Source organism: Coccinella septempunctata, chromosome X (assembly GCF_907165205.1).
Source record: "Coccinella septempunctata chromosome X, icCocSept1.1, whole genome shotgun sequence".
NCBI classification, from domain to species: domain Eukaryota; kingdom Metazoa; phylum Arthropoda; class Insecta; order Coleoptera; family Coccinellidae; genus Coccinella; species Coccinella septempunctata.
In genome coordinates, this window is record NC_058198.1 from 11,091,319 (window position 1) to 11,117,982 (window position 26,664).

At 36.0% G+C, this 26,664-nt stretch overlaps 1 protein-coding gene across 2 annotated transcripts in view; it reads right to left on the minus strand.

Moving 5' to 3' along the window:
- Window positions 1–26,664, minus strand: part of LOC123321372 (transcription factor EC) — a 141,496-nt gene that overhangs the window by 87,655 nt on the left and 27,177 nt on the right. For both annotated transcript variants that reach the window (XM_044908918.1, XM_044908917.1), the window contains exon 2: window positions 13,167–13,626. In XM_044908918.1, coding sequence (XP_044764853.1) covers window positions 13,167–13,568 — 402 coding nt within the window. In that variant the 5' untranslated portion in view covers window positions 13,569–13,626. The remainder of the gene's footprint in view (window positions 1–13,166; window positions 13,627–26,664) is intronic.

The following is a 26,664-nucleotide window of genomic DNA, read 5'->3' on the forward strand; positions in this document are numbered from 1 at the left end:
ACTGAGGTGCATTCGAACAGTGGCTCGAAGGATTCAGGTCAACGGGTATCTTTCCATTCATAAATGTATCACAAGGTTAGAAATTTTTGTGCGAAAACTGATATGAACCCAATAATTGGCATTCATAAACAACATGAATAAATTAACTGTAGAAAAATGAAATCATACGATAGGATTGAGCTCTGAAGTGATTTTGATGGTAGGTTACTTATAGGTAGGTATTCACAATAGTCCTTCCTGATTTTTTCCAAGTTCTCGATCTTGATCCATCGAATTAGTCGAACGAATTTTTTTGTCACTAAATTTTTCTGCATATCGTGCTGCTATTTTTCCCAAGTTTAAATCTTGTATTCATCAAGTAGGTAGGTTGGTAAGTCGGAAGAAAAATTCGGATTTTTTTTATCAGTCCTCTTCTGGATAATGTCTATGCTGGTATCTTGTAACTAGGATTAGAATCTCTCCTGTTTCTATTGTCGGTTTGAATATAATTCATCACGTCACAGAATCTACACTATACATATGGTCTTTAAAATTTTAACATCGCAGTGGGTGTAAATTTTGAAATTCTATAATATTTTAGTTCAAATGAACCTTTCAGTAGGAATCAGCATAGAATTATTCGAAGCAAATTGCAATGTTATTATCATTTATTCTTATATAGACCGATTTTATGGAAATGATTTTTTTGGATGAGAATATTTTCATGTCTGCAACTTATCCAAAATTGTGTCAGGTGCAGCCACGTTGATCACACTACGTTTCTTTTCGCGTTTTCTGTTAGCAACTTATCTAATCTCCATTAATTTGAATTAAATTAATACATAATAATAATAATAATGATGATGTATGAATGACTGAGAATCTCAAAATATCTGAAACACAAGGAATGATTGTTAGTGAGAAATGCTTCCTCTTAAGTAGTAGTGGAGTAAATTAGCAAGATTTTGATTAAATGAGACGGATCTTTTTTGATTGAGAATTCTCGGAGTTAATCAACCATTTTCTTTGTTTTTGAGATAAAGGCCTACAATTTCAATCTTCTTTCTCGGAAAAAGGAGGACTTTAACGAACTTAAAACATTATCGCATTTGTACTCATTCGGAAGCACTTTTTACAGAAGGAGAAATAGAATTGAAATTGACGACGAAATTAGCCTGTTTCAAAATTTTCCAGAAAAAAAATTAATATGCTAAGCTTGGTTTTTTTACGCAGATAATTTTCAATTAATATTTCGAACTTTTATTTCGTCAATTGTGATTTCAGCAATTATGAACTTTTCTGAAATATTTGCAGTGTTTTCATTCGTGGAATCATGAATGGATTCATTGGATCGGAGACTTCACTTATCTATTATTATCTATTGATCAAAATAATTATGTTCGACGATTGAAGATGATGCCAATAATCCGTGTGTAAAATTTCAGAATTTTTCATCAAGTGTTCTGAAAAGATTGAATAATTTTTATTCGAAGAGAATGATGAGTAGGTAGATCTTCTAGATGAGAGATATCTTATCTACTATTCTCTATTATTCAGTTATCAATGATTTAAAATATATTATACAATTTTGGATATAGCCAATAAAGAAGCAACATGTTCTTTGTATATATCTGACTTAATTATTTTCACTTCGTGAAAGAGTGGACTACTGTAGAATGAGTTATTGGCATTTATCAATTTATCGGCTTGAACATTTATGTAACCGGTTTTTGAAATACAGGGTGTATTAAAAGATGAGGCTTTTTTCAAGAGAAGGTAGAATAACTGATCAAAATGAAGCGTTTCACCGAAAATCACCTAAACAAAACTTTCAAAATGACAAAGTTGAAAAAAAATTGAAAATGATTACTGACATAGATCCTAATACGACCCTATAACGTTCGTTAGCAGAATTATCGCAAAGCAGTGGGAAAAAACTTATCTCCTGATTCGAATATGTGGTTTAGTTTAGGATATTGGCTCGTTCGATATTTACGTGGTGATGAAAATGGAAACTTAGGATTGCCGAATTGTTCTCATTATTTTCCGATGAACTTGGTACTGAACCATTCATTGTCCAGCCATATGTTTATGTTTCGTTTCGTTTTTGCGATGACAGAGTCGCTTTTCACAGTCCCGTACTTGAAATTCAATGAAATTTCGTCGAACTTCTAGGGGTTGTATCTCAGCCATCGTGGATATTTTACCTCACAAAAAAATATATTTTCCATCATAACATCTAAAAATCGCCAATTACTCCTAAAGTTTATGCCATTGATATGAAAATACAAAAAAAGTTAAAATTCGAGTTCAATGAACCGTTCCATCCCTTCAATGAAAAATGGATTGAAAAAATGCCTCGTCCATTATCAAATAATTCTCATCAAAAAATGATATTCAGCTACAAACGGTCTATCACTTTTTGGCACCAAAAGTTAGAGTGCAATGCATTTAAACTCAACCACATTGCACTACTCTCTTGTCGTGCACCCTGCACGACCTACCCCATCAATTAACCATAAGAAGCTGCGTTATTTAAAATAAATATTATCCTGCTCGAGCATTTTTATACAAAAAAAGGAATAGCGTAAATATGAATTTTTCACACAATCTGTGTAATTTTTTTAGCCATAACTGGTACTGAATCACACTTATGAACGTTTCAATGTTTGTATTTGAATTTTGAGCCGAAAATGGTCTCAAACGAATGAAAAGATTATAAACTTCAAAATTTATAAAGAAACGATCCAATTGGAATTGAAACTCAACGGACATTTCAAACACAAAGATTCGTGCGAAATTTCGAGGATATAGATTACCCCCCAAAAAAACCTATATCCGCCCTTGGACTTCCGTCTCTGTTCCTCATTTTTAATAATGATAAGCGTGGAGAAACAATACTATATCTACCTTTATAATTTCAAATCCTTTCAAGCATCAACCGTTAGGGAACAACCCAATTGCATCAATATCATGAATTATTTACATCGATATAAACTATTCATTCTATCAAATGCCATTTTGATTCTGATTATGTAGTGAGATATCCATATAACCTAAGGAAATAGAACTAGATCGGTCTACATCTGACGGAATTGGGGCTCAGTGTCAATTCAAAGAAATGTGAATGTCCATTTTATTTAATTAAAATAAATTGAAAAATTAGACGTAATGTCGAACGGGTCTCGAATCAGATTTGGCTGATGTAAAGCTGGCGCCGACTTTCTTCTTAAAACACAATTTTTTCGGAGTTTTGAGATGTTCCGACAATGCTTGGAACCTAATGAAAGAAAAAAATTAGTAGCGTCAACTTCGCTGTCATTTTCTTTCTATTTGTTAGTTATGATAAATAAATGTTTTACCGAGGAAACCAGTGTTTAGATATGTATCTAGAAGAAATCTGAACCTCGGCGTGACACGCAAAATATGGTCCTCCTGACATTTAATGGCCTTATAGGAAAAAATAACAAGACAGTCATTTTTTGTAGGTTTCCGATATTTTTTTATGTGGTTCGGACGTGAGATTGCCCGTAGCTATCAATTGTAGATTGATTGTCACTAGTTCAACACATGTGTTTAAAAGCCTCCCAACCTAAATAATTGTAGAGAATGAAAGTTGATAACTTTCTCCGGGTTTCGCAAAGTGTAGTTGGTAAACCGTGGAATTGCTATCGTACTAGTGAGAGTGCTGCTTTTACTTATAGAGGTGGAAGAGCAAGAGGTACAACCTACAACTGCCGCACAAGATCGGCTAATACGGTTTACTGCACGACGAAATCCCTTCTTCATAGCATCCCCTATTGATAGTTCATTCCGCAACCTACTGCTAGGATAGTTTCTGACCAAACAATCCATAAAGTAATACTAGATCTATGTATGTGTTCTGTGAAACAATCACCAATAGAATGCAGAGCTTCAATTTGAGAGCAAGAAGATCCGCTAGGCATTCGCGATTGGGTAGGGAGCAGCGGTGTGTAGGATATCGTTGGGTATTCGAACATAAGAACTGGAACACGTAAATACTGGGTGTCCCACGGTGGGTGGCCTATTAGACGTTTACGGAGAATCATAGGATTGTTCTGAAAATTTGAGTACTACGGTTCACAGGGCGCACAGATCTTATTATCCTCATAACGACAACCATGACAGTTATAAAGTATCGTGAATTGATTTCTCAACTTATTATTGTTCCCTTTGCGGCAGCCATTGGCGACAATTTTATGTTAATCCACCATAAAGCTCGTTCACAACGGGCCAGAGCCCAGAAATTTCAACGATAGCATGGCAATAAATGGCATTAACTGAATGGGTTAGCCCTCCATCTCTCCAGACCAGAATTGTATTGAACAAGTGTGGTCTGCAATGTCACAACAATTAATCGCTTACCTGACCCACCGCAGACATTTTAACAGCTGGCTCATTGATAACCTCATAGACACAACGCCGAATAGAGTAAGAGCACTATGAAGAGCTGTAGAGGAAGGTCCACCTTATATTAAACCTTTATTTTATGGTGATTGTTACAAAAGGAATATCAAAGCTCCAAGGCTGCAGACTCTGGTAAAATCTTTGTTTTGTTCATTTTTAATTTTTTTATTATATTGTGGCCATCTTTCTAATTGTTGTTGCCATTTCAGGCAGGTTAACCGTATGTAGACTCATATATCTCGATACATTAGTAAATATACAAAATCATTCTTCCATTTCCCCTTTTACAGTGTGGTCCAACGAAAACTTAACACCTCGATTTTCCGGCTTTAAAATGAAAATGTATTATAGAAAATTGCTCAACAACTTTTCCGCTCTTTGCATCCCCGTAACTGCAACCCCCAAACGGGGGTGAGCACAAACCCTTGAATTTGAATAGGGATGAGGGGTGTTTCGATACCTCATGTTGAAGATCTTATCGAGTACTATCTGATCCTGAAACTTCGCTTCAAAATTTCCATCGATCACGAAATGACAGATAAAATGGTGGGAGAGTACTTACTTTTGTGATTAGTTTATTAAATGCTAGAAATGGACACCAATCACTTCCATGCAGAAAAGCAAGTTCTGCTGAAAACGTTCACATACTTTACTCAAGTCTTCTGGTGTAATTTGACTGCATTCATCAATGATCCGAGTTCTCAAATCATCCTGTGACTCAGGCTGGGTAGCGTAAATCTTTGTGTATTCTCGAGATAACTTCCACATTGCCTCTTTCGCTATTTTCGCTGATATTTCATTATCGCTGGACATTTTGAAGCGAAATTTCAGGTTCAGATAGTAGGTACTCGATACGATCTTCAGAATTAGTTATCGCAACATCCCTCATCCCTATTCAAAATCAAGGGTTTTTGCTCTGCGTTAGCGGGTTGAAGTTACGGGGATGAAAAAATTGAGGTAATAAGTTTTCGTTGCACCACCCGATATATTTTTACATGTAGGCAAATTATCCACTTCAATTTTTGAAAAGTCATTTTCATAAAAATAATCACGCCAAATATTATTTGTGGTTGCCTAAAAACACACTGTAGATGAATAAGGAAACTGAATATACAGCTCTATATTGTATATAGAGAAACATGTGTATCGTTTGAAACTCATTCTTTAGTGATAATAATGCAATTCAATTTATCCAATTTATGGATTTTCATCAAGTGTCAGTCGAATTAATTCAACTCTTCAGATATTTTGCAAATTCATGAAAATACATTTAATGATAGATAAGCATTCCAATCTCAAGTATTTTATGCTTTCATTGTTTGTCAAATATGTACCAGTATTGCATAATATTTTAATCTTCCTTATTGTTGTGATAAAGAAATCAAGCAATAATATTGAATTGATCAATAAATATTCTGAATCGTTATTATTGAAGAAACAATTTCTCGATGATATGCTTCTGGAATTCATCTCATGAATCATAATCATAATAAGTAATTATGGAGACGAAAACAGATATGTTATTTTACTGTATGAATTTTGCTCATATCTTACTGACCAGGTTTGGACAGAAAGTTCGGATTCTCTATTCCTTGAAAACTGATATATATTTGAGTGTACCAACACCAAGCCAAATATGTTTTTATAATCTTAACAAGAGATCACTTAATTAATATATAAAAAATAAAAAAACAGTTCATGAACTGAATAATTTTTAAAAGTATAATACACTCAATCTTCAAATATTGTGAGTCCGCTAAATTCAGCATATTATTTTATTTTTCCCCAAGTCTCAACTACAGCCCTATATCTTTCACTATACCGGGTGGCCCACATAAAATCGTAAAAGTTTTCTGGAGACCGTTGAGACATTTATTTGGCCGATGCATCTTTTGATTGCAAATTCATGGGTGTTTGATCATCCCCTAAGTTTCGAAACTATGAGTTTTTCCTAAGCGGTTTTATGGAAACCTAAAATTCGATGTTTCGATCAATAATTTTGGCATTTCATGAACTGTACCTAATAATTTGTTGGTATTGTTGAGAATCCATGAAAAACCCATGAAATGTTAAAATTACAGGGTGACAATTTAAAAACTTGCCAGGCCAATTATGTCTCAATTTTTATTCGGAGGGGGACATATTTTGAGCAGAATTGTAGGCTGAAATCTCCTCAACTCTAGGTATAGGGGCTATCACCCCTAAATTCTTAATAGGAAATGAGGGATGTGATTTACCTCAATTGAAAGATCACTTGTCCCTCTACATGAATACTATGATTTGCAAAATTTTATTGATTCCTTGAAGTAGTTAGAGGAGGTGACAATTCGAAAACTTTCCAGGCCAATTATGTCTCGACAAGGATGTTTTCAAAGAAAAAGCCGAAACAGGTCAATTTTTGAAGGGAGGGGGACATATTTTGAGCAAAATTTTAAGCTGAAATCTCCTCAAACTTATGTGTAGGGGCTATCACCCCTAAATTCTTCATAGAGAATAGAGGGTGAGTTAAACCTCAATTGGAAGACAATATGTCCCTTTACATAATACTATTGTCTTCCAATTGAGGTATAGCTCACCCTCTATTCCCTATGAAGAATTTAGTGGTGACAACCTCTAAACCTAAGATTGAGGAGATTTTGGCTTACAATTCTGCTAGAAACAAGCCCCTCCCCGAATAAAAATTGACCTGTTCCGGCATTTCCTCTGAAAACATCCTTGTAGAGACATAATTGGCCTAGCAAATTTTCCAATTGTCAGCCTCTGTAACTACTGCAAGGACTCAATAAAAATTAGCAAACCATAGTATTCATGTAGAGGGTCAAGTGATCTTTCAATTGAGGTATAGCTCAACCCTTATTCCTTATTGAGAATTTAGAGGTGATAGCTCCTACACTTAGGGTTGAGGAGATTTCGGCTTACAATTCTGCTCAAAATATGTCCCCCTACGAAAAGAAATTAATCTGTTCCGGCATTTTCTCTGGAATCATCCTTGTCGTGACATAACTGGACTGGAATGTTTTCAAAATGTCACCCTGTATATATCGGAACAATGAATTTCAATTTCCAGCTGTGGTCACAGACCAACAAGCAGTTCGAAATTTCTTTTTTCCCTTATTTCAAGTTTTTCCTTGTTTACACTGAAAGTTTTTTTATGTATAGGGTTCATTTTTAAGTTATCCCCCCTGTTATGTCGTGAATTTTAGGTTGCCTAACTCGAGTTTTTTTGTCCCGATTGCCGGCGACGCCCTGTGTCGTAGAAAAACGTAAACAAATCTTTCGACTGTTAACCACCATAATAATAATAAATTCATCGTCGTACAATGTTATTAAGGTTTTTATAAAACAAAGTGATCTTCGTATATATCGCCGCAGTTATCGCAACATTTTTCATCTATATTATTGTGAAAGTAAACCAGAGTATTGTTGAAGAGTGCCTTGTGTTTTTTTATCATCACAAAAATTGTACAGAAGGAAGATTAATTCCCAGTTTCCCTTTCCTTTGGATCCCCTTTCTTTTACCAGACATTGGAGATTGGCCTAGGTTTCTTCTTCAGCCCGTTGGAGTAAAAAAATTGCATTTTCACCTCTGTTCAATAGTCACAATGATAATCATCAGATATTGATCGCAAACCCTCTGCGAACCAACTAACCCTATCTTTTTACATAGAACGCATTGACTGTACTGTACTGTACTTGTATTGCGCCTCACAGTACAAAAATAAAATTTTTACTATCATTGTTATCATTTGTTCTCATCTTTCAGCACCTACAGTCTATGAACAATCTGAGTGCAAATTAAGAGTTCATCAATTTAATACTAGAATGTATACTTCATCATCGTCATCATTCAGGAACGTGTTGATATCCCACTTAAAATATCTGAAAATAGATTATCTTATCCTTCACCGATTCACATACACATAGGCATTCAATTGTCCGACAACTCCATTACGTTTTTCCCTTGATTTCTTTGTAAATATACAAACCAATTCCGATAATTGAATCATACTTGATATTTGATAGCATTTTTAATTAGCACAATATTTTGAATGTCTTCATCAAAATTCGCATCATTTCAAAAATTTTTTTATTGCAGGATCATTTCAGTGGATATATTCTCCTAGACTATATGAATTTTATTGAACCTTCCAAGTTTTTATAACTTTTTTTGGTTCACCATATAATATGAACACAATCACATTTGAATATAGTTGAATCAGTTCGAATCTTGATATTTTCGAGCAAAGCAATCTAATTTATAAAAACAGAGTTCAAGTATGAGGCCAAGTGAGTATTTTTGCAACTCAAAAGACGATATTTATGAAAATTTGCAGTTAGGTACAATGACACATTACACATCTTATGCTATATTTCTTGTTACTACTATATCACAGGAAATATCTACTAAATTTTTGATTGGAATCTCTGTGTATTTTTACAGATGTCACAGGAAATATCTATTAAACTTTCGATTGGAATCCCTGTGTATTTTTGCAGATTTTTGAAGCCCTTTCTTACTTTTCAGATCGAGATATTCATGAAATGAATGTATACACTATACTGGGTAAGTCTTTGAATCGTACGAATATTTTAACAGTAGATTCTTGAGGTCAAATGAAACACTTTTTTCTCGATTCGGCCCTGATAAAAAGACATAGCCATTTTAATTTTTCATAATGAGCTGTGCCACCCCTGAAAAAACAAAATTACCTTCAGAATAACTAGCTGAATCTGTGACACTACACAGATCTTTTAAACAGAGTTGTTCTCAGCAAATTTTTCAAATTTCACAGATACTTTCAATTTTTAAACATAAAATTACCCGGAAACGGCGCATTATACGAGATAATTGAAGAATACTTTTATTTTACAAAATGTTCAGATATTCATTAGATAGCGTCCAACTTAGTTTCAAGAGTTCGGTTCTTTGAATTTTTGGTATTTTTATAGTACGTTATGGTCATAATGAGAAAACTGGAAGACGTGGGTGATATCTTGTGTTCAAAAAAGATTCAGCAAATAAATGAAAAACTATATTCCGAAATTCAGTTCATTCGATAAAATGGTGTGTGAGATAGAACTAAAAATAACTTTTTTATGGTTTTTCACAGCCTGTATCTTTTAAACCAAGCCGATTCGAAAAAATGGTGAAGGAAAAAAGTGTTACGCGTTTTATCTCTTAAATTTATAACAACACTGAAGAAAATTTCTTCTAAACCCTTGCTTTGTTGTTAGCTCATTACAATTTTTGTTCTAGATATTTAGAGGTTATATAACTCATTGTGTATATTTCAATCGAAGCTATAATTCAATATAGGAGCTCATTCGAATGTTTATTCTGGCAATAAACGATTAAAATTCAGTTATATGTCCCAACTCAGTTATAAATCCTTCAATGATCTCTAGCAGCTCCTTGTAAATCTCTGGATTATTAATTTTCTTCCTGATAAATTTGGACGAGGTTCAGTTGGTTGGCCATGTGCCTGATATGAAAGTGAAATATTGACTTGTTTTTCGGAATTCCAATCAATAAATGAGCATGGATTTACAGTTGTTGATCATCTAAAATATTTGTTTGGCACCTTTCAGTATGCAATTTTCCTTATAGTTAGTTCCGTGGGATTTTTTGCTTCTTGTTCGAGCATTTCCAAACATCAAAAATATAAGATTTCGTTCAATCCCTCATGTCGAAAAATTGAGGTTACCCGTTACCCCATTAAAGCACTAACATTTTTGAGGTGGTCACATAAGTGCCAATATTTTTTTGAAGGAATATGGGGATTTGGCATTATAACTTCGGTTTCCAGAAAGGATTACAGTTCATGATATGCCTTGTTTTAAGTAAAAAAATTGTGAAATGTTACGACTTACTAACTTTACAACGCAAGATTATTAGACCTTACTCTAGAGGAACTTTTTTGTACCAAATTGCCAGTAGAATCACTCTGTGAATTTTGATCGGAGATAACTTGCATACCCTGCATATTCTACACAAGACTACGTATTAAACCATTTAATGATTATGAATTTCATTGGATTGATTTGTGAAGATAGAAAATATTTGCAGATTGTATAAGTGTACAACCCTATGGTTTCAGACCATTTGAAAATTACAGATATTTAGGCAAAATGATGAGACCAAAATACTTTTTTCGATATATTTTTCCAATAGGGAAAATGGTAACCGAACTGCTTAAGTTCGAAACGAAAACGAAAACGAAACGCTAAAAAAAATTTCGTTATTTCTCTTGAATGGGAGGAACAAAATCTATCGAGATCCATTTCCATCATATGCTAATATGACGTTCAATGTCTAACAAGTCGGCTTTCCTGAATAAAGTTATCTCCAAACAAACCACTGTATGACGATTCATTCAGATAAGAATGAAAGCGTCTGAATGCGTCAACAACAATAGATAAGGAGCTACCGGTGCATTATTCAATCATCAAATAATGGGAAATGTTCCAGTTCGCAATCTTTGGGATTTTCTAGTAAAACTTGGCAGATAAAACATTCCCATTGATATCTTCATCAGAATAAGAAGAAGCCTTCCAATTTATACGATAAATAATGAGCCAGGATCATTAACCGTAACAATCTATACAGTTTGTCAATTTGAAAAGGTACCACCTTTTACATCTTTGCCCCCTTGCAAAATCAGAAAAAATGCAAAAAAAGGTAAACTTTGGTTCTTGCGGGGACATTTTGAATGGTTAGTTCCAATCTATTTGTATCAACCCTGTGAGTGTGATGGCAATAACCCCTGAAATCTCAAATGGAAGGAGGATTAAGAGACACCCTATTTTAAAGGTAATTCGATTGCCTTCTGATAAATCCCTTACAGATAACCTTTTTCCTTAGTAGAATAGTTACAATATCAAGAGTTGCAATGAAAGATAAAAATAATGAGAAATTTTTCACTACAAAACATTTCCAAAATGTTGACCATTATTTTGTAGACAAAAATATGTAGGTGTATACGAGGATGTATTGATATCTAGTTAGCCTAGACCAGTTCCATGCATTAAAAAAATATTGCGTTACCATAGCAACAAACAATAAATCATTAGAAGTATCAGTGTGAAGCTTGAAATCAAAAAAGTAAACCAGAGCTACGCAGAGGTAAGCAGATTTACGAAGATATGCTTAATACCCTTGGTGATCAATGTCCTTCGTATGCGACCCTGAAAAATGGAACTGCAAGCTTCAAAGAGGTAAATTTTCCATTGAAGATGATTACCGATCGGGGCGACCAGTTTCTGTGTCAGTCCCCGAAAATATCGATGCTGTTCATCATGATTTTATCAGACCTTCGAATTGGGCTAAAACGGATATCTGAAGCACTGAATATTTCATACGAACGCGTTCATCATATAGTTCACGTCAATTCGGACATGAGAAAAATTGCTGCAAAATGGATCCTCAAATGTTTGAATGTTGACCAAAAGCGTGCAAGGGTAAAAGCATCGCGTTCAATCTGTTCTCGATTTGAGAACGATGTAGACTTCTTAAACCGAATTGGTACTATGGATGAGACTTGGGTACATTTCTACGATCCAGAAACAAAGCAACAATCGATGGAATGGCGACACTCTGGTTCTCCAAGACCTAAGAAGTTTCATGTCCAAAAATCTTCTGGAAAAGTTCTTGCTTCAGTTTTTTGGGACTGCCATGCAGTAATCACGATTGATTTTTTGGATAAGGGTAGAAAAATAACCGGAGATTACTATTCGACATTACTGACCACTTTACGGTACAAAATGAAAGAGAAAAGACGCCGAAAGCTATCCAAAGGTGTTTTGTTTTTGCAGGACAACGCCCCTACATTCATTTCTTATGTTGCCAAGCAAAAAAATTCGTGAATTAGGGTTTGAATTACTAGAGCACCCCCCTTATTCACCAGATTTAGCTCCATCCGACTATCATCTCTTTCCTCAAATGAAATAAAGTCTAAAAGGTCGTAAATTTTCTTCCAACGAGGAGGTAATAAAAGCTGTGGAGGTCTGGTTTGCAGAGCAAGAAGAAAACATTTTTTTTTGAAAGGTCTAGAGACGTTGCAGGTTCGCTGTAATGAATGTATCCAATTAAGAGTAGAATATGTTGAGTAATAAAATATTTTGACATTGAAATTTTGTTTGGTTCTATAGTACACTTGGAGTTTTTTTTGCGAGTATTGCAGAGTTCCTAACTCTCTTTTGGTTTCTTCCTTTTTCTCTTTTTTGTAGGCACATTTTCCTGTACCTACCATAATAATAATAATATACCGTAAGGTTCCTGGCCAATGAAAGGAGTTTGTACTTTATATTACGGAGTGACCGGAACCCAGGCTAAACAGACCTTGTTATTCTTGCCAAATTCTTTGAGTTTCCTTCGTTAATCCCATATAATCTGCTTAGAATCGATGACTTGAGAGCTCAGTGCTTTGATGGGAGCCTGTCTGTCAGAATTGTACTGAATGTCAATGAAAATTTTTCGTCAAAGAAGAGAAGTGTTCAGGATTGTTTTCTGATGGTTTCGAATCAACCAATTCCAAATTCCTCAACCTTTTAAGAGAAGTTGGGTGTCCTACAGTAGCCTGTTCAAATGTGGGAGAAACAGAACACAGGGCTAGTACCCTCTTAATGATAGAGGATCACATTTCTTTTCGATTTACTATAAGGGCGTCGGAACTCACCATAAAGACGCTGTACTGCCAAAGAGGGCAGATGGATGTGGGTGGTCAGGTCGTCTCTTTATATCAATAAAATGTTGGACTTACCTCTGACGTGCTCGTTGCTCCTGAGCTCAATGCCGGCGAAAGAGCAATGGGATCTGGACTAGGAGCTAAAACTGTGGAAACTGGACCGCTAGGCGCGCTGTGTACCTCAGGACCCTGTGGAGGCCTGTTGAAATTCATGAACACGGACGGGGCATTCTGGAACGACTCGCTCAGGTACTGACGGACTTGGCTCTTCTGCTTCTGAATCACGTGATATCGGGTCGGATTTTCCAGGCGAGTCTGCACCTGCAGGACCTGCGGCGGCACGTCTAGGGGGAGGTTGTGGATTGGCACTCGGGCAGCTGGGGTTTTCTGTATCTGTTGGTTCTGTTGTTCTTGTTGTCGTCTCTGGGCTTCGGCTTGCATCTGCCGCTCCTTCTCCAGGAGCGAATGGTCTCGCATCAGCTGCAGTTTCAGCTGCGTTCTGGAGAGCGGCGTTGCTGTTTTTAGGTTTGGAGGACTGGAAAGAAAGAAAACATAGTTAGAGAAGTGGTGATGATGGTTTGGCATCAACATTATACTGCTCCGTGAAGGATAACGAAGTTGAGAAGTTTTTCGCCAATTTATTAAATATGAGAAACCTAAATGCCTACTCACTTATCTAACTCATTCTTCTGCCCATTTTTTTGGGGAGTTTCGGTGAGAATTTATTTCAATTATTTGTAGTACAAAATCAGTTTAATCAAAAAAATTTTGTTAAGTTCACTAGAGAGTATGACCCCTTAAAAATCAACCACAGTCTTACAATGGCTTCGCATACTTTTGATAAGGTTGCTGATGTAACCTTGATCAATTTCCCTCTAGAGTTGCAAAACAAATTTTCAGATTTCGAATCAAAGTTCATTTTAATAACGTAAAACAATAACAGATCCAAAATTCTTAGAATTTAAAATGGCAAGAGCCTGCCTGAAACTGAAAAAGTTATCCAAAGAGGAGCAAAACAACATTCAGATATAATAATAATAATAATGATCAACTCCATCGAGTAGTTTGTGTTGCTGATAGTTCTACTCCGTTGAAGCTACAGCAGGACCACTTGGAAACTGTCGAACAATCTGCAGAAATCAAAATGCAGAAACTGATTGGCAAACCTTTGCATGGAAGGCACCAGAACGAGGTCAATTATGATGACGTCGACATGTCTGCGTCGAACTACTGGTTGACTTCCGGAAGGCTGTTTCCAGAGACAGAGGGCTTCATCCTCGCCATCCAGGACCAAGTGATTCCGAAAAGGAACTACATGAAATATATCGCCAAGGATGCCTCAGTGAAGGACGATAGCTGTCGTTATGGCTGTGCGACACATGAAACCATCCAGCACATCACCGGGGGATGTCAGAAGTTCGCGGGCACGGAGTACAAGAGTAGACATGATGCTATTGCCAAGATCCTTCACCAAGAATTGGCATTGAAACATCAACTTCTAAGTTCGAAAAAGCTTCCTTATTACAATTACCATCCGGATGCTGTATTGGAAAATGAACATCACAAGCTCTACTGGGATCGCACGGTTCTCACAGACCGGAAAATAACTCACAATAAAACAACAGACCTCATATTGCTCAATAAGGATGAGGACAGAGCACTATTCATCGACGTGGCGATTCCAAATAATAAAAATCTTCTAGATAGGCACACTGAAAAAATTTCAAAATGCAGAGATCTCGAGAAACAAACCAAGAGACAGTGGAAGCTGAAAGATATCAAGACCATTCCTATTGTCATTTCATCTACAGGCCTGATACCGAAGAAACTACCAGAGAACTTGAGGAAACTTCAGTTGGACAAAGATATCTGGAGTCATGCAGAAGGCGGTACTGCTGAGAACGGCGAGAACTGTACGCAAGTACATGGGGAATGCAGAGGAACACCGCCTGCTTCGACAGGAAGTGCGGGTGGATCAGGAATCCAACCGACAGCAAAAAGCCGAGAAGCGCTCCGAACCCGACCACCACCACGGGCCCGAAAACCTGGAAAGGGCTCCAACAGAGCTTAATCCTTTTGATATCTGGGATAAGTGAATGTTCCCCTGGAGGGGAGTGTGGAAGCCGCAAGGCTATAGTCATAATTCAAGCATAGCATTCGATTCCATACCTCACGAATGGCTCTTGATGATTTTGAAGATTTACAAGGTGGATCCCAGTACAAGTATGTTCCTGGTAAAAGCCATGTCAACCTGGAGCACCAGTATACTAATGAAAGCAGGAGATGGATCCATCACAACTGGATCTATACCAATAAAACGCGGAATTCTTCAAGGAGACTTGCTCATCATCCCTCTATGGTCTGAATCCCTTGTCTCATAGGTTGAATTCTACTGATTACGGATTTGCAATCAGGAGCGGCATTATAATTGAGATGAAGTTCAATCATCACTTTTACATGGACGATATGAAACTTTTAAAACCTACTGAAAACCAAATGCAACAAATGTTGAAAATGTTAGAAGAAGTTTGGATTCGAAAAATTTCTTCTTCTCAATATAACGAGAGGCAAAAAGGAAGGAGCAGAAATCGAAGCATTGAAGGAGGGAGATGCGTACAAGTATCTAGGGATCAAACAGGCTATAAGGATCAATCAGAGCCAGATGAAGAAATAATTAACGCAGGAGTTCACTAGAAGAATATGAAGGATAATGGAAACTGGTCAACACAACAGTGATTAATCTACGCTTGCTCAGCACTGAGCTACTCATTCGGTATCATCTAGTGGACCACCAACGATTTAGCAGCCCTACCAAGAAAAATAAGAACAATGCTGACGAAACATCATAAATATCAACCTAAAAGCTCAATAGAACGAACAGAACTGCCACGACCCCTTGGGGGTCGAGGAATTATTGATTTGTCCAACTGTATGTCTCAGAAAATTGAAGGACTTCGACAATAATTCCTCAACAAGCCTGCTTCATCAGAACTTCATCGAGTAAGTAGTTTGTGATGCTGATAATTCTACTCCGTTAAAGCTGCACTTGGATCACATAAAAATCACCGAAGACTCTGCAGAAACCAAAATGCAGCAACTGATTGGCACACCTCAACATGGGAGACACCAGAACTAGGTCAACCATGATAACGTCGACATATCACATACCTGCGTCGAACTACTGGTTGACTCATGGCAAGTTGTTTCTCGAAACAGGGGGCTTTGTCATTGCCATCCAAGATCAAGGGATTAAAACGAAGAACTATGTGAAATAAATCACCAAGGACGTCTCAGTGATATCCGACAGCTGTGCGACACATGAAACCATCCAGCACATCACCGAGGGATGCCAGAAGTTCGAAGGCACAGAGTACAAGAATAGACATGATGCTGTTGCCAAGATTCCACACCAAGAATTGGCTATGAAATACCAACTTCTAAGGTCAAAAAAGTTTCCTTACTAAAACTATCATCCAGATTCTGTATTGGAAAATGATCATTCCAAGCTTTAATGCGATCGCACGGATCTCACAGATCGAAAAATTACACACAATAGACCTTACCTGATCTTACTGAATAAAGACGACGATGAGAATAGATCATTATTCATCGACGTATGATGCAAAATAACAACAACCTACTAAATAGGCACATCGAAAATGGGACAAACCAGGAGACAATGGACGAAAGATATCAAGACTATCTCTATTGTCATTTCACTAACAGGCCTGATACCGAAGACACTACCAGATAATTTGAACTTGAAACTTGAACTTTCTATAGAGTCATGCTGAAAGCAGTACTGCTAGGGACGGTGTTCCTCTGGAGAGCAGTGTAAAAGCCGCAAGTCAATAGTCATAATTTTTATTCATGCTAAGATAGTAATCATTCGATTCCTCATAAATGAACAAGAATCGTCAACCTTTACAAAATTCCTGAACTTCCTTAACTTTCGTGGAGCAGTATATTTTATACTAGCAGACTAACTAGCAGACTACTAACAGACTAATCTCGAAAACAATCCGTCTACCTAAAACAGGACATTTTTCTGAATTGTATTGTATGCTTGGGTGAATAAATTATTATTATTATTATTACATTGACACTCTTCACAATTTGGATGATAGTTTAATGTCTGAATTATAATAATATGAAAATTTTTTAACGGCATGCAGACAGGAATTGAATTCTCAAAAAAGTACCACCCAGAGCAGGATTCGAACCTACGACCCCCCGATTACCGGTCAGGTACTCTCCCAACTGAGCTACCCGGGCTGACGTGAGGATCCATCTGCATTGTCAGCCCGGGTAGCTCAGTTGGGAGAGTATCAATAAAATATTGCTGTGGAAAAAGATAGGGTTAAATTTTTTTCGCTGTGAATTGTTGTGGGTGATACTTGATGAAAATCCATAATTGAACTTAAAAGAGATTATGTAATCTTCACAAAAATGATTTGTTAGGCCACGACACGTGTTTCGCTATCACAATAGCATCTTCAGGTGGGTGAAAGCAAACTGAAAGATATGGTACCGAACCGTTTTGTATTGAAACATTCCAGATTTTTCTTTTTCTTCTCAGTTTGAAGTCTTCGGATAGAGAATTATGTGAAATCAAATGTACAAAAAAGTTTAATTTACTGACATTTACGCTCCTACACGTGAAAACCTTATCAAAATATTGATTGGAAGATATATTGGAGGGTTGCCATTCAAAACACTACCCTTAACACCTCGTGCAGGGTTCATAACAAACTCCTCAATTATACATGAAGAGATCTGCTGGAGAATGCATATACAAAAATATATGAATTTTGTCAGCTATATTTTACTAATTCTGTATACTAACTAATGGTTGGAATTTCTGAAGCATAGTAGATAGAATAGATTAGAGTGTATTGATCATTACCACACAAGAATTTTTTCACAGTATAAGATCCTTTCCTAATTAAATTGTTTCTGATCACTTGTAAATCTTGTTATTTGATTTTATATTAGTTATTATTATGAAACTCTGAGTTTTCTGTGAATTTGTTTCAATCTGATTATTGAATATTTTCTGTATTTGATACTGAAAGTATTCACCAGATTGTATAGTGACTATATAGCAACCTTTAGGCAATAACACTTCAAAAGTTGTCTCCAGCAAATATTGTATAAGTTTCAATGCAGAAGCAATTTCCACAAGTAACAATTATTCATTTCTTGTGTTTCAGATGCTGCGAGAGAAAATCCATGAAAGAATTCGAGAAAAATGCCTAATGAAGATAAATCCTGTATACAGAAGATTCCCATAATGAACAGTTGCTTACGAATTGCTATAGGCTGGTCCGTTTACATCAATTAACATATATTCTTAATGTACTTGTTACGATACAACCGCTAATTTTCCGCTTCGTTTTATTTGCCTTTCTGGTTAATTGAATTTCGGATTCGTGTCATTTTTTCTGGTTGAAACTCGTTGATACCAGATATAATAATCTGGACCTGACTTATCTCGATATTGGCTTCTGAAGAACCTGCCTAGCGAATAAACAATCACAGGCAGACTCTGGGGCGTCCTATGAGGTTCAATATTCTTCATCAATTGGAGGTCAAATGCATTCAATTAATTATGTCAGTCTTAATAGCTGATATATATATAAACTTATCCGAAAAAAAATTGTTTCCTAAGATTTTTTGATGAACAGCTACTTATTAAAGAATATTTATGTCTGTATGAGAAATATCAGAACGAGCGAATTCCATTGCGATAATATTCCGTTGCGATTCTAGGAAACCAATAAAAATTTCATGATGTTACATGATTAATTCAGCAAAATTCTTAATCACTCTTTTATTTATCGTTGATCATTTACTTGACAAAAACGCCCCCATTACGTGTCGAATAAGTTGTTTCTTCGAGAATATAAATATACAGGGTGTTTCAACTGAAACATGCTTGCAGAACTAGCTACACTCGATGATATCATAGGAGTGTCACACCCATTAGAATCCTTCGATCTAATTTTTGGAACCAAATATCTATAGTGGAAGGATGTTATGATAAGAATGTCAACTTTTTATAATATTCAGTGTTAGTCCTTGACTCGTACAAATATTTTAAGATTTTTGAGGTCAAAAGAAACTTTTTTCCATGCCATTTTCTCCAATTCGGCCCTGATGAAGATATAGCCATTATAAGTTTTCATAATGAGCTGTGCCACCCCTGTAAAAACAGAATTACCTTCAGAATAACTAGCTTAAGCTGTGACACTACACATCTGTGGATTTTTAAACAGAGTTATATTCAGCCAAAGTACTCAATTTCTCAAATTTCACAGATACTTTAATTTTCGAACATCAAATTACTCTGAAGCTGCGCATTAAAAGAGAAAATATGAAGAATACTTTATTTCACAGAACGTTCAAATATTCATTAGATATCGTCCAACTTAGTATCAAAAGTTGCGTTGTTTGAATTTTTGGTATTTTTAGTACGTAATGGTCATAATGAGAAAACTGGAAGACGTGGGTGATATCTTGTGTTCGAAAAAGATTCATTGAATAAATGAAAAACTATATTCCGAAATTCAACTCATTCTATACAAACGTTTATGAGATAGAACTAAAATAACATTTTTTTAAGGTTTTTCAACAGCCTGTAACTTTTAAACCGAGCCTATTTGGAAGAAATGGTAAAGGAAGAAACTGGTTTTTTTTGACCCCAATAATCCAGTGTTAAAATATTTTTACGAGTCAAAGACTCACCCTGTAATTCCTCGATTGTAATGTGGAAAAAAATATTAGTCGAAAAGCAATATGAAAATGTTCGAGTATTAAATTTCTTATCATTCCACTGCGGTATGGCGGATCTGGAAGCAAGACACAGGAATCTCTTCTTCAGAAGAATAACTACCTTTGCATGAATGAAACGAATGTTCTCATCTTGACGACTAGCACTGAGAATGGCCGAGTAAGCCAAGCCAAAAGCCCTCTGCTCCACAAGAGTTACGGATACGTATTCAATCATTTTTAAAAGTATGTAATCTTCGAGAAAATCGCTGTAAAATCATTTAAAACTCAATAACAACTTGAATCGATCCAATAAAAATCAGTATAAGACATTTCGTCAATCTGGTCGCCTTTTTTCTGAAGTTTGGTGCTTTGCATATGCTTCATGAATGTTCTAATTTTGAAATGAAGTCAGTTTATCAACGGCTTCGATTTGAAACGAGTTTTCTGAAAATACCAAGACGAGACTAAAAGGGCTATCGGAATGCTACAGGATGGCCTAACTCAGGTTGTTGTAGCGGAAAGGCACCAAGTCAGCGAAAGTGTGATATCTCGACTTTGGAATAGGTTCAGGGAGTTAGGTCCCGTGTTGGAAAGACCAAGGCTTGGTGGGCGACGAAAAATAACACCTGCCCAGGATCGTTTCATCACCGTTTCGGCGAGAAGAAACCCTACATCTACGTGTAGAATGCTACGGAATACTCTTCAAAATGCAGATGGGGTCCAAGTTTCCATCGAAACCATCAGACGACGTTTGAGAGAGGTGAATCTAGGTTCTAGACGTCCATTAAGAGGAGTTCCATTAACACCTCAAAGGCTGGAATGGGCAAGGCAACATATCAATTGGAACGATCAACTGCGTAGTGTCCTTTTCACTGATGAATCCAGATATGGAAGATTTTCAGATTCTCGAAGAATAAGGGTATGGACAATCCCACTCATACCCCGTAATCGTCGCTATGTCCAATAAGTCCATCCATTCCGAGGGGGTAGTGTTATGGTATGGGTCGGGATATGTTGCAACGGGCGCACAGATCTACACATTTGTCCTGGGAATATGATCGCCTTACACTATAGGGAGCATGTCATTGACATTGTTGCTCTAAATTTTCACGCTGCTATTGATGAAACTTTTCAATTTTTAGACGATAACGCTAGACCGCACCGTGCAGCCATAGTTGAGAATGCGCGCGAGGAGCTTGGTATTCCACATTTACCAATACGCACTCACCAAGTTTGAATTGTATGGGATATGTTCCAAAGAAGATTAGATAAATCATCAACCTACCCCAGAATCCTTAAATGATCTGAGAGACCTTCTGCCCCGTTTATGGAACCAAATTCCACAAGAAATGTTCAACAACCTCGTGTGTAGTATGCAAAGAAGATGTCAAGCTGTTATTGATGCCCGTGGAGACCATACAATGTATTGATAGTCTCAAAATGCTTGAGTTCTCCTGGAATAAAATTTAGTTATTTTACTCGATTTTTCTTAACCAACCTGTATACGCTGCATACCTACAGGCTAAAATTAATTTGCAACTTGAAATCATATTAATATGATAAAATCTTATTTTAACTATATTTTTTTGCAATTTAAGTCAATATCCCTAACTCATGTGGAGCAGTTTTTTTCAATATTCATAAAACCTGGACGACATACAAAGTTCCATTTGTTCCCTTAGTTTCGTTTTATCCCAGAATTCGGTCATTTAGAAGCCCTTAAAATACCTACTTTTTACCATGTCTTTGGAACCACTTCTTAACATTAACCCCATATTGGAATTCCTTGAAAATTGTGATATCGTTAGAAATCCCATTCAATTGAAAAACTTTCTTGTTTCTCGCATTTTTTTCATGAAATCCAAGATTTTTGATAAAAATCTAAAAATGTGATTGTGAACTTCAGCCACCTGTAATAAACAAGTGAAATTCCACAGAAATCTCGATATGAATTCAATGATATCTTTAAATGTTTTTCAAGGATCTTGTGTTCCATGAAGAATTGCAAGGGACACGAAAGTTACTCAATTGAATGGTCTTTCTAACGGTTCAATAATTTTTAAGGAATTGAAATCCGCTGTTAATGTTCCAAAGGCATTGTGGCCTGGAAAAGTTCAAAAATTGGCTCCTCATTTTTTCTCGAGTATCTGTCACCAAATTTTATTGCGTCAATTTCGGAACACCCTGTACATTGGATGAACACAATTCATCAATTATTATCTTGTTGGTTCGAAATGGACCTCTCTGTAAGGAGAGTTTTCCATTGAAAATTAGGTTCCAGAATAAAATGTTTGCAGTAGATTTCCATAAAATGATAACATATATCTTTGACTCGACTTCCTCCAGTTTATCAACAATAGAATTGTTCGTGTTCAAAAACTACCGTTCCCAATCTACGAGGAGTATAACCGATAAATGTTGTTCAGGAAAATCGAACATATTACAAGGCATTTTCCTGAAAGAATCTTTCGCTGATAAGATTCCACGCAAAACGCTCCTATTGTTCGTTAGTGAAGTATTTGGATCAATTGTTTTTACATTTAATTTATATTGCAAAATATGGGGGATAGTGAGAGTTATTAATATGTTTCAGGGTAATCATGATGAAAATGAGCAATAAAATATAAAGTTAGTTCATTTTGCGATTGAGATAAGACGTAATCTTTCGAAAATTCATTATAACCCTGAGAATTAAGATACTCTGTTAGTCTTTGATCCATTAGAGAGAACGTAATGATGGTGAGATTTGTTTAAGGAAAGGAATTGATAGTCTTTGATTATAATTACTGAGAACGCTGCTAATTTCACACAGCTGTGCTATTATGGGATTGTAATTCGTTACGTCTGCTTGTTAAACGCATACAGTGTTGGGCATAAGTATGGAATAAAATAAATATTTCTTCGAACAATAACGCTCAAAACCATCAATTGATTTTCAATAACCCTCATCTTCAGGCAATCAGAGTGAGTGTTTTTCTTAAACCCCTAAGCTGCAACCCCATTTCTGTTATTCGAATGGAAACATACCATGTGTAAGCCTGTTGGAAAGCTCACACAAAAAAGAATCCTATTATAATCTTTGGTTTTATTTTTTATCAGAAGAAATACAAAAATCTCTCAAAAAATAATGAAATTAATAGGTTCTCAACCAATCTGAAATACGTTAATCAGATCCCGATATTAGTGTAGTGATAGTACTCATTTATTTGGAATAAAATTGAATATTTTTCCCCAACCCCTTAACAGCAAACCTTCGCAAGCAGCTTTGTGCTCACGGAAAAATGAATCTTACCAAAATCTTCATTCTATTTTCATTGATTGTACGAGGATATATTGAAAAATTCTTAGCCTACCATAAAACCAAACAAAATTTCAATGACAAAATATTTTATTACTCAACATATTCTCCTCTTAATTGGATACATTTATTACAGCGAACCTGCAACGTCTCTAGACCTTTCAAAAAAATGTTTCTCCTTGCTCTGCAAACCAGACTCCCACAGCTTTTATTACCTCCTCGTTGGAAAAAAAATTACGACCTTATAAACTTTTTTCCAGTTGCGGAAAGAGATGATAGTCGGATGGAGCCAAATCTGGTGAATAAGAGGTGGGTTCTAGTAATTCAAACCTTAAATCAAGCATTTTTGCATGGCAACATGAGATTTGTGTGCAGGGGCGTTGTCTTGCAAAAACAAAACACCTTTGGATAGCTTTCCGCATCTTTTCTCTTCAATTTTTTCCCGTAGAGTAGTCAGTAATATCGAATATCGATATCCGGTTATTGTTTTACCCTTATCCAACAAATCAATCGTGATTACTCCATGGCAATCCCAAAAAACCGAAGCAAGAACTTTTCCAGCAGATTTTCGGACACGAAACTTCTTAGGTCTTGGAGAACCATGGTGTCGCCATTCCATCGATTGTTGCATTGTTTCTGGATCGTAGAAATGTATCCAACTCTCATCTATAGTACCAATTCGGTTTAAGAAGTCTACATCGTTTTCAAATCGAGCATAGATCGAACGCGATGCTTCTACCCTTGCACGGTTTTGGTCAACATTCAAACATTTGGAGATCCATTTTGCTGCAATTTTTCTGATGTCCAAATTGACGTGAACTATATGATGAAAGCGTTCGTATGAAATATTCAGTGCTTCAGATATCCGTTTTAGCCCAATTCGACGGTCTGATAAAATCATGTCATGAACTGCATCGATATTTTCGAGGACTGACACAGAAACTGGCCTTCCCGATCGGTCATCATCTTCAATGGAAAATTTACCTCTTTTGTCTTGCAGTCCAATTTTTCACGATCGCATACGAAGGACATTGATCACGAAGGGTATTAAGCATATCTTCGTAAATCTGCTTACCTCTTTACCCTTTTAAATACTTGATGATGGCTCGATACTCCAATTTTTCGATTTTCACAATTTCGGTGGACATTTTCTTTCTTTTAATTTATTACGTAACTCTGATTTACTTTTTTGACCTCAAACTTCACACTGATACTTCTAATGAGTTATTGTTCGTTGCTATAGTAACGCAATTTTTTTTTCATGCATGGAACTGGTCTAGGCTAAGTAGATATCAATACATCCTCGTAAATATGATAACCTTTTACAGGGTTTTCCATAACGACTTGGAGCATTCATGATGTATAGTTGTATGATATCATAGAACACCCTGTATATATAACAATCACATTATGAATATCCAATATGAATTGTATCACGAAAACAAAACCTCTCATTTATCCCTCTCTATGTATCGTCGTAGAACATCCTGTGCATCTAGTCTTTATCGGTTCTGAAGTAAATAAAATTCCAACTTCAAAGTCGGAATTTCACTCGATCCCGACTTGTAAACTCGGAATTGTCGATGAAATTCCGAGATTGAAATAGGAATTTAGCGAAAAATATTTGAAAATATTATGTGGCCCTTCTACGCCCTCATATATATTCCATCCTCAATGATAAAATATTCTGTAGAAAGGATCATACGAATTCAAAAATTGAAATCATTCCTTTTTCATTGTAACTTGGAGCAATATTGGGAAATTCAAATTTGATGATAATCATTACATCACCCCAATTGCCAAATTCGAAAGAGAACAAATTCTAATTAGAAAATATTCCGTTATTACGAACTGTGGAATCCCTATTGGTGCAATATACATTTTATTTGTGTCCCATTAAATCTATAAACCGATTTTCTATTAGTAGGTGAACAAAGATGATCTTGAACTTGATTTTTTGGCAGTGATTGATAGGTTGGCAGCTGTTAACTAGACAAACTAAAATAGACCATTCCTGAACGGTAACGTCTGCAGTCTAGAAGTTTCATTCAACAAGAATTTTATTATCAATTTTGATAATTTTGCCGAATAAAGTATGGAAAAAATATTTATGGATTGATGCACTCTAGACAACTTCAAGAGATATACCGTAGAGAAAATATTTCATACATAAAAAATAATGTGAACATTGGATTTTCACATACACTAGTTATTATCCGAGAATTTATTCTGTTCTGCAGCGATCTTACTTATTCTTATAGATCAAAAATAATAAAATGATCGACCGTAACCCCATATTATGGGGTTACCTTTTGGTACCTATACCAGTTATTTATGATGTTCGTAACAGTTATGGTATCGAAAAATGTATTTATAAGTAGCATTTTTAGTTTGTAGTAAAAAACAAATCACTAGAAAAATTTGAAAAATTCAGTTCCGGAAAGAGTATGGCATCCCTGAACATAAACCACAGCCTGACAACGTCTTCGCATACTTTCGATCAGATTGTTGATCAATTTCTATCCAGAGTTGCCGTCGTAGTTCTTGAAGTGTATGTAGAGGTGATTCAAAGCGTGTTCAATGGGATTGAGGTCTGGCGACCGAGTAGGCAAGGCCAACGGCCAAATGTGAAATACCATGAATTTCCAGAGCTTCAACGACCATTCTCATAAGATGGGATGGCTCATTATCGTCCAAAAATAAGAAATTTGGCCGAATAGCAACATAGAACAAAGGAAGGATATTATCAATGACAGGCTTCTACGCATTCACGGTGGCATCACGCACCAACAATTCTGTACGTCAATTGAAACAAATACCTCCTCAAACAGTAACTGTAACACATCTGAACGGATAAACTTCCTGAACCAATCTGCAAGTTCTGGGCATCAGAGGATATGAGTCCATATTCGAACAAACCACTATCCGAAAACTGTCTATATCTCGGCTCATCTGGACTGTAGAGAATACAGACCTCCAAGGCTCGTTCCAATTCACGTGCTCCACTGTTAAAAAAAGACTCAATTCAACAACACCCTGTAAATCTTTCATTCAAAGGGTGTGCAGAAATTTTGCTTTTCTTCATAAGACTGGGAGACTTCTTAGAACTCGGAACTAAAAATGCCATAATTCTTAAGATATTCCAACTGATACTAGAATTTTTATTCTAATGGTACTCATTATACTTCTAACTACGTGGTATGTTTCAAGAAGCTTTTGGAGACTATAATAGGGTGGAATGTAGGTATGTTCAATGAAGAAATTTATCTTGAATGATAATGAAATAAACCTAAGCAGTATAATCCTGACATTTCTCTCGTTGACAATTAGCTGAATCTTCACAATGAATTATTTGAATATATTGTTTCATTGCCCAGGTTCTAAGTAAGATGACAATACGATATAGAATCCATACATTCTTGTTTGTCAAGACTCAGAGCTATACATTACGGATAAATACCAGAGAAAAACGGAAATCCCAATAAAGATAAATATTCTCAA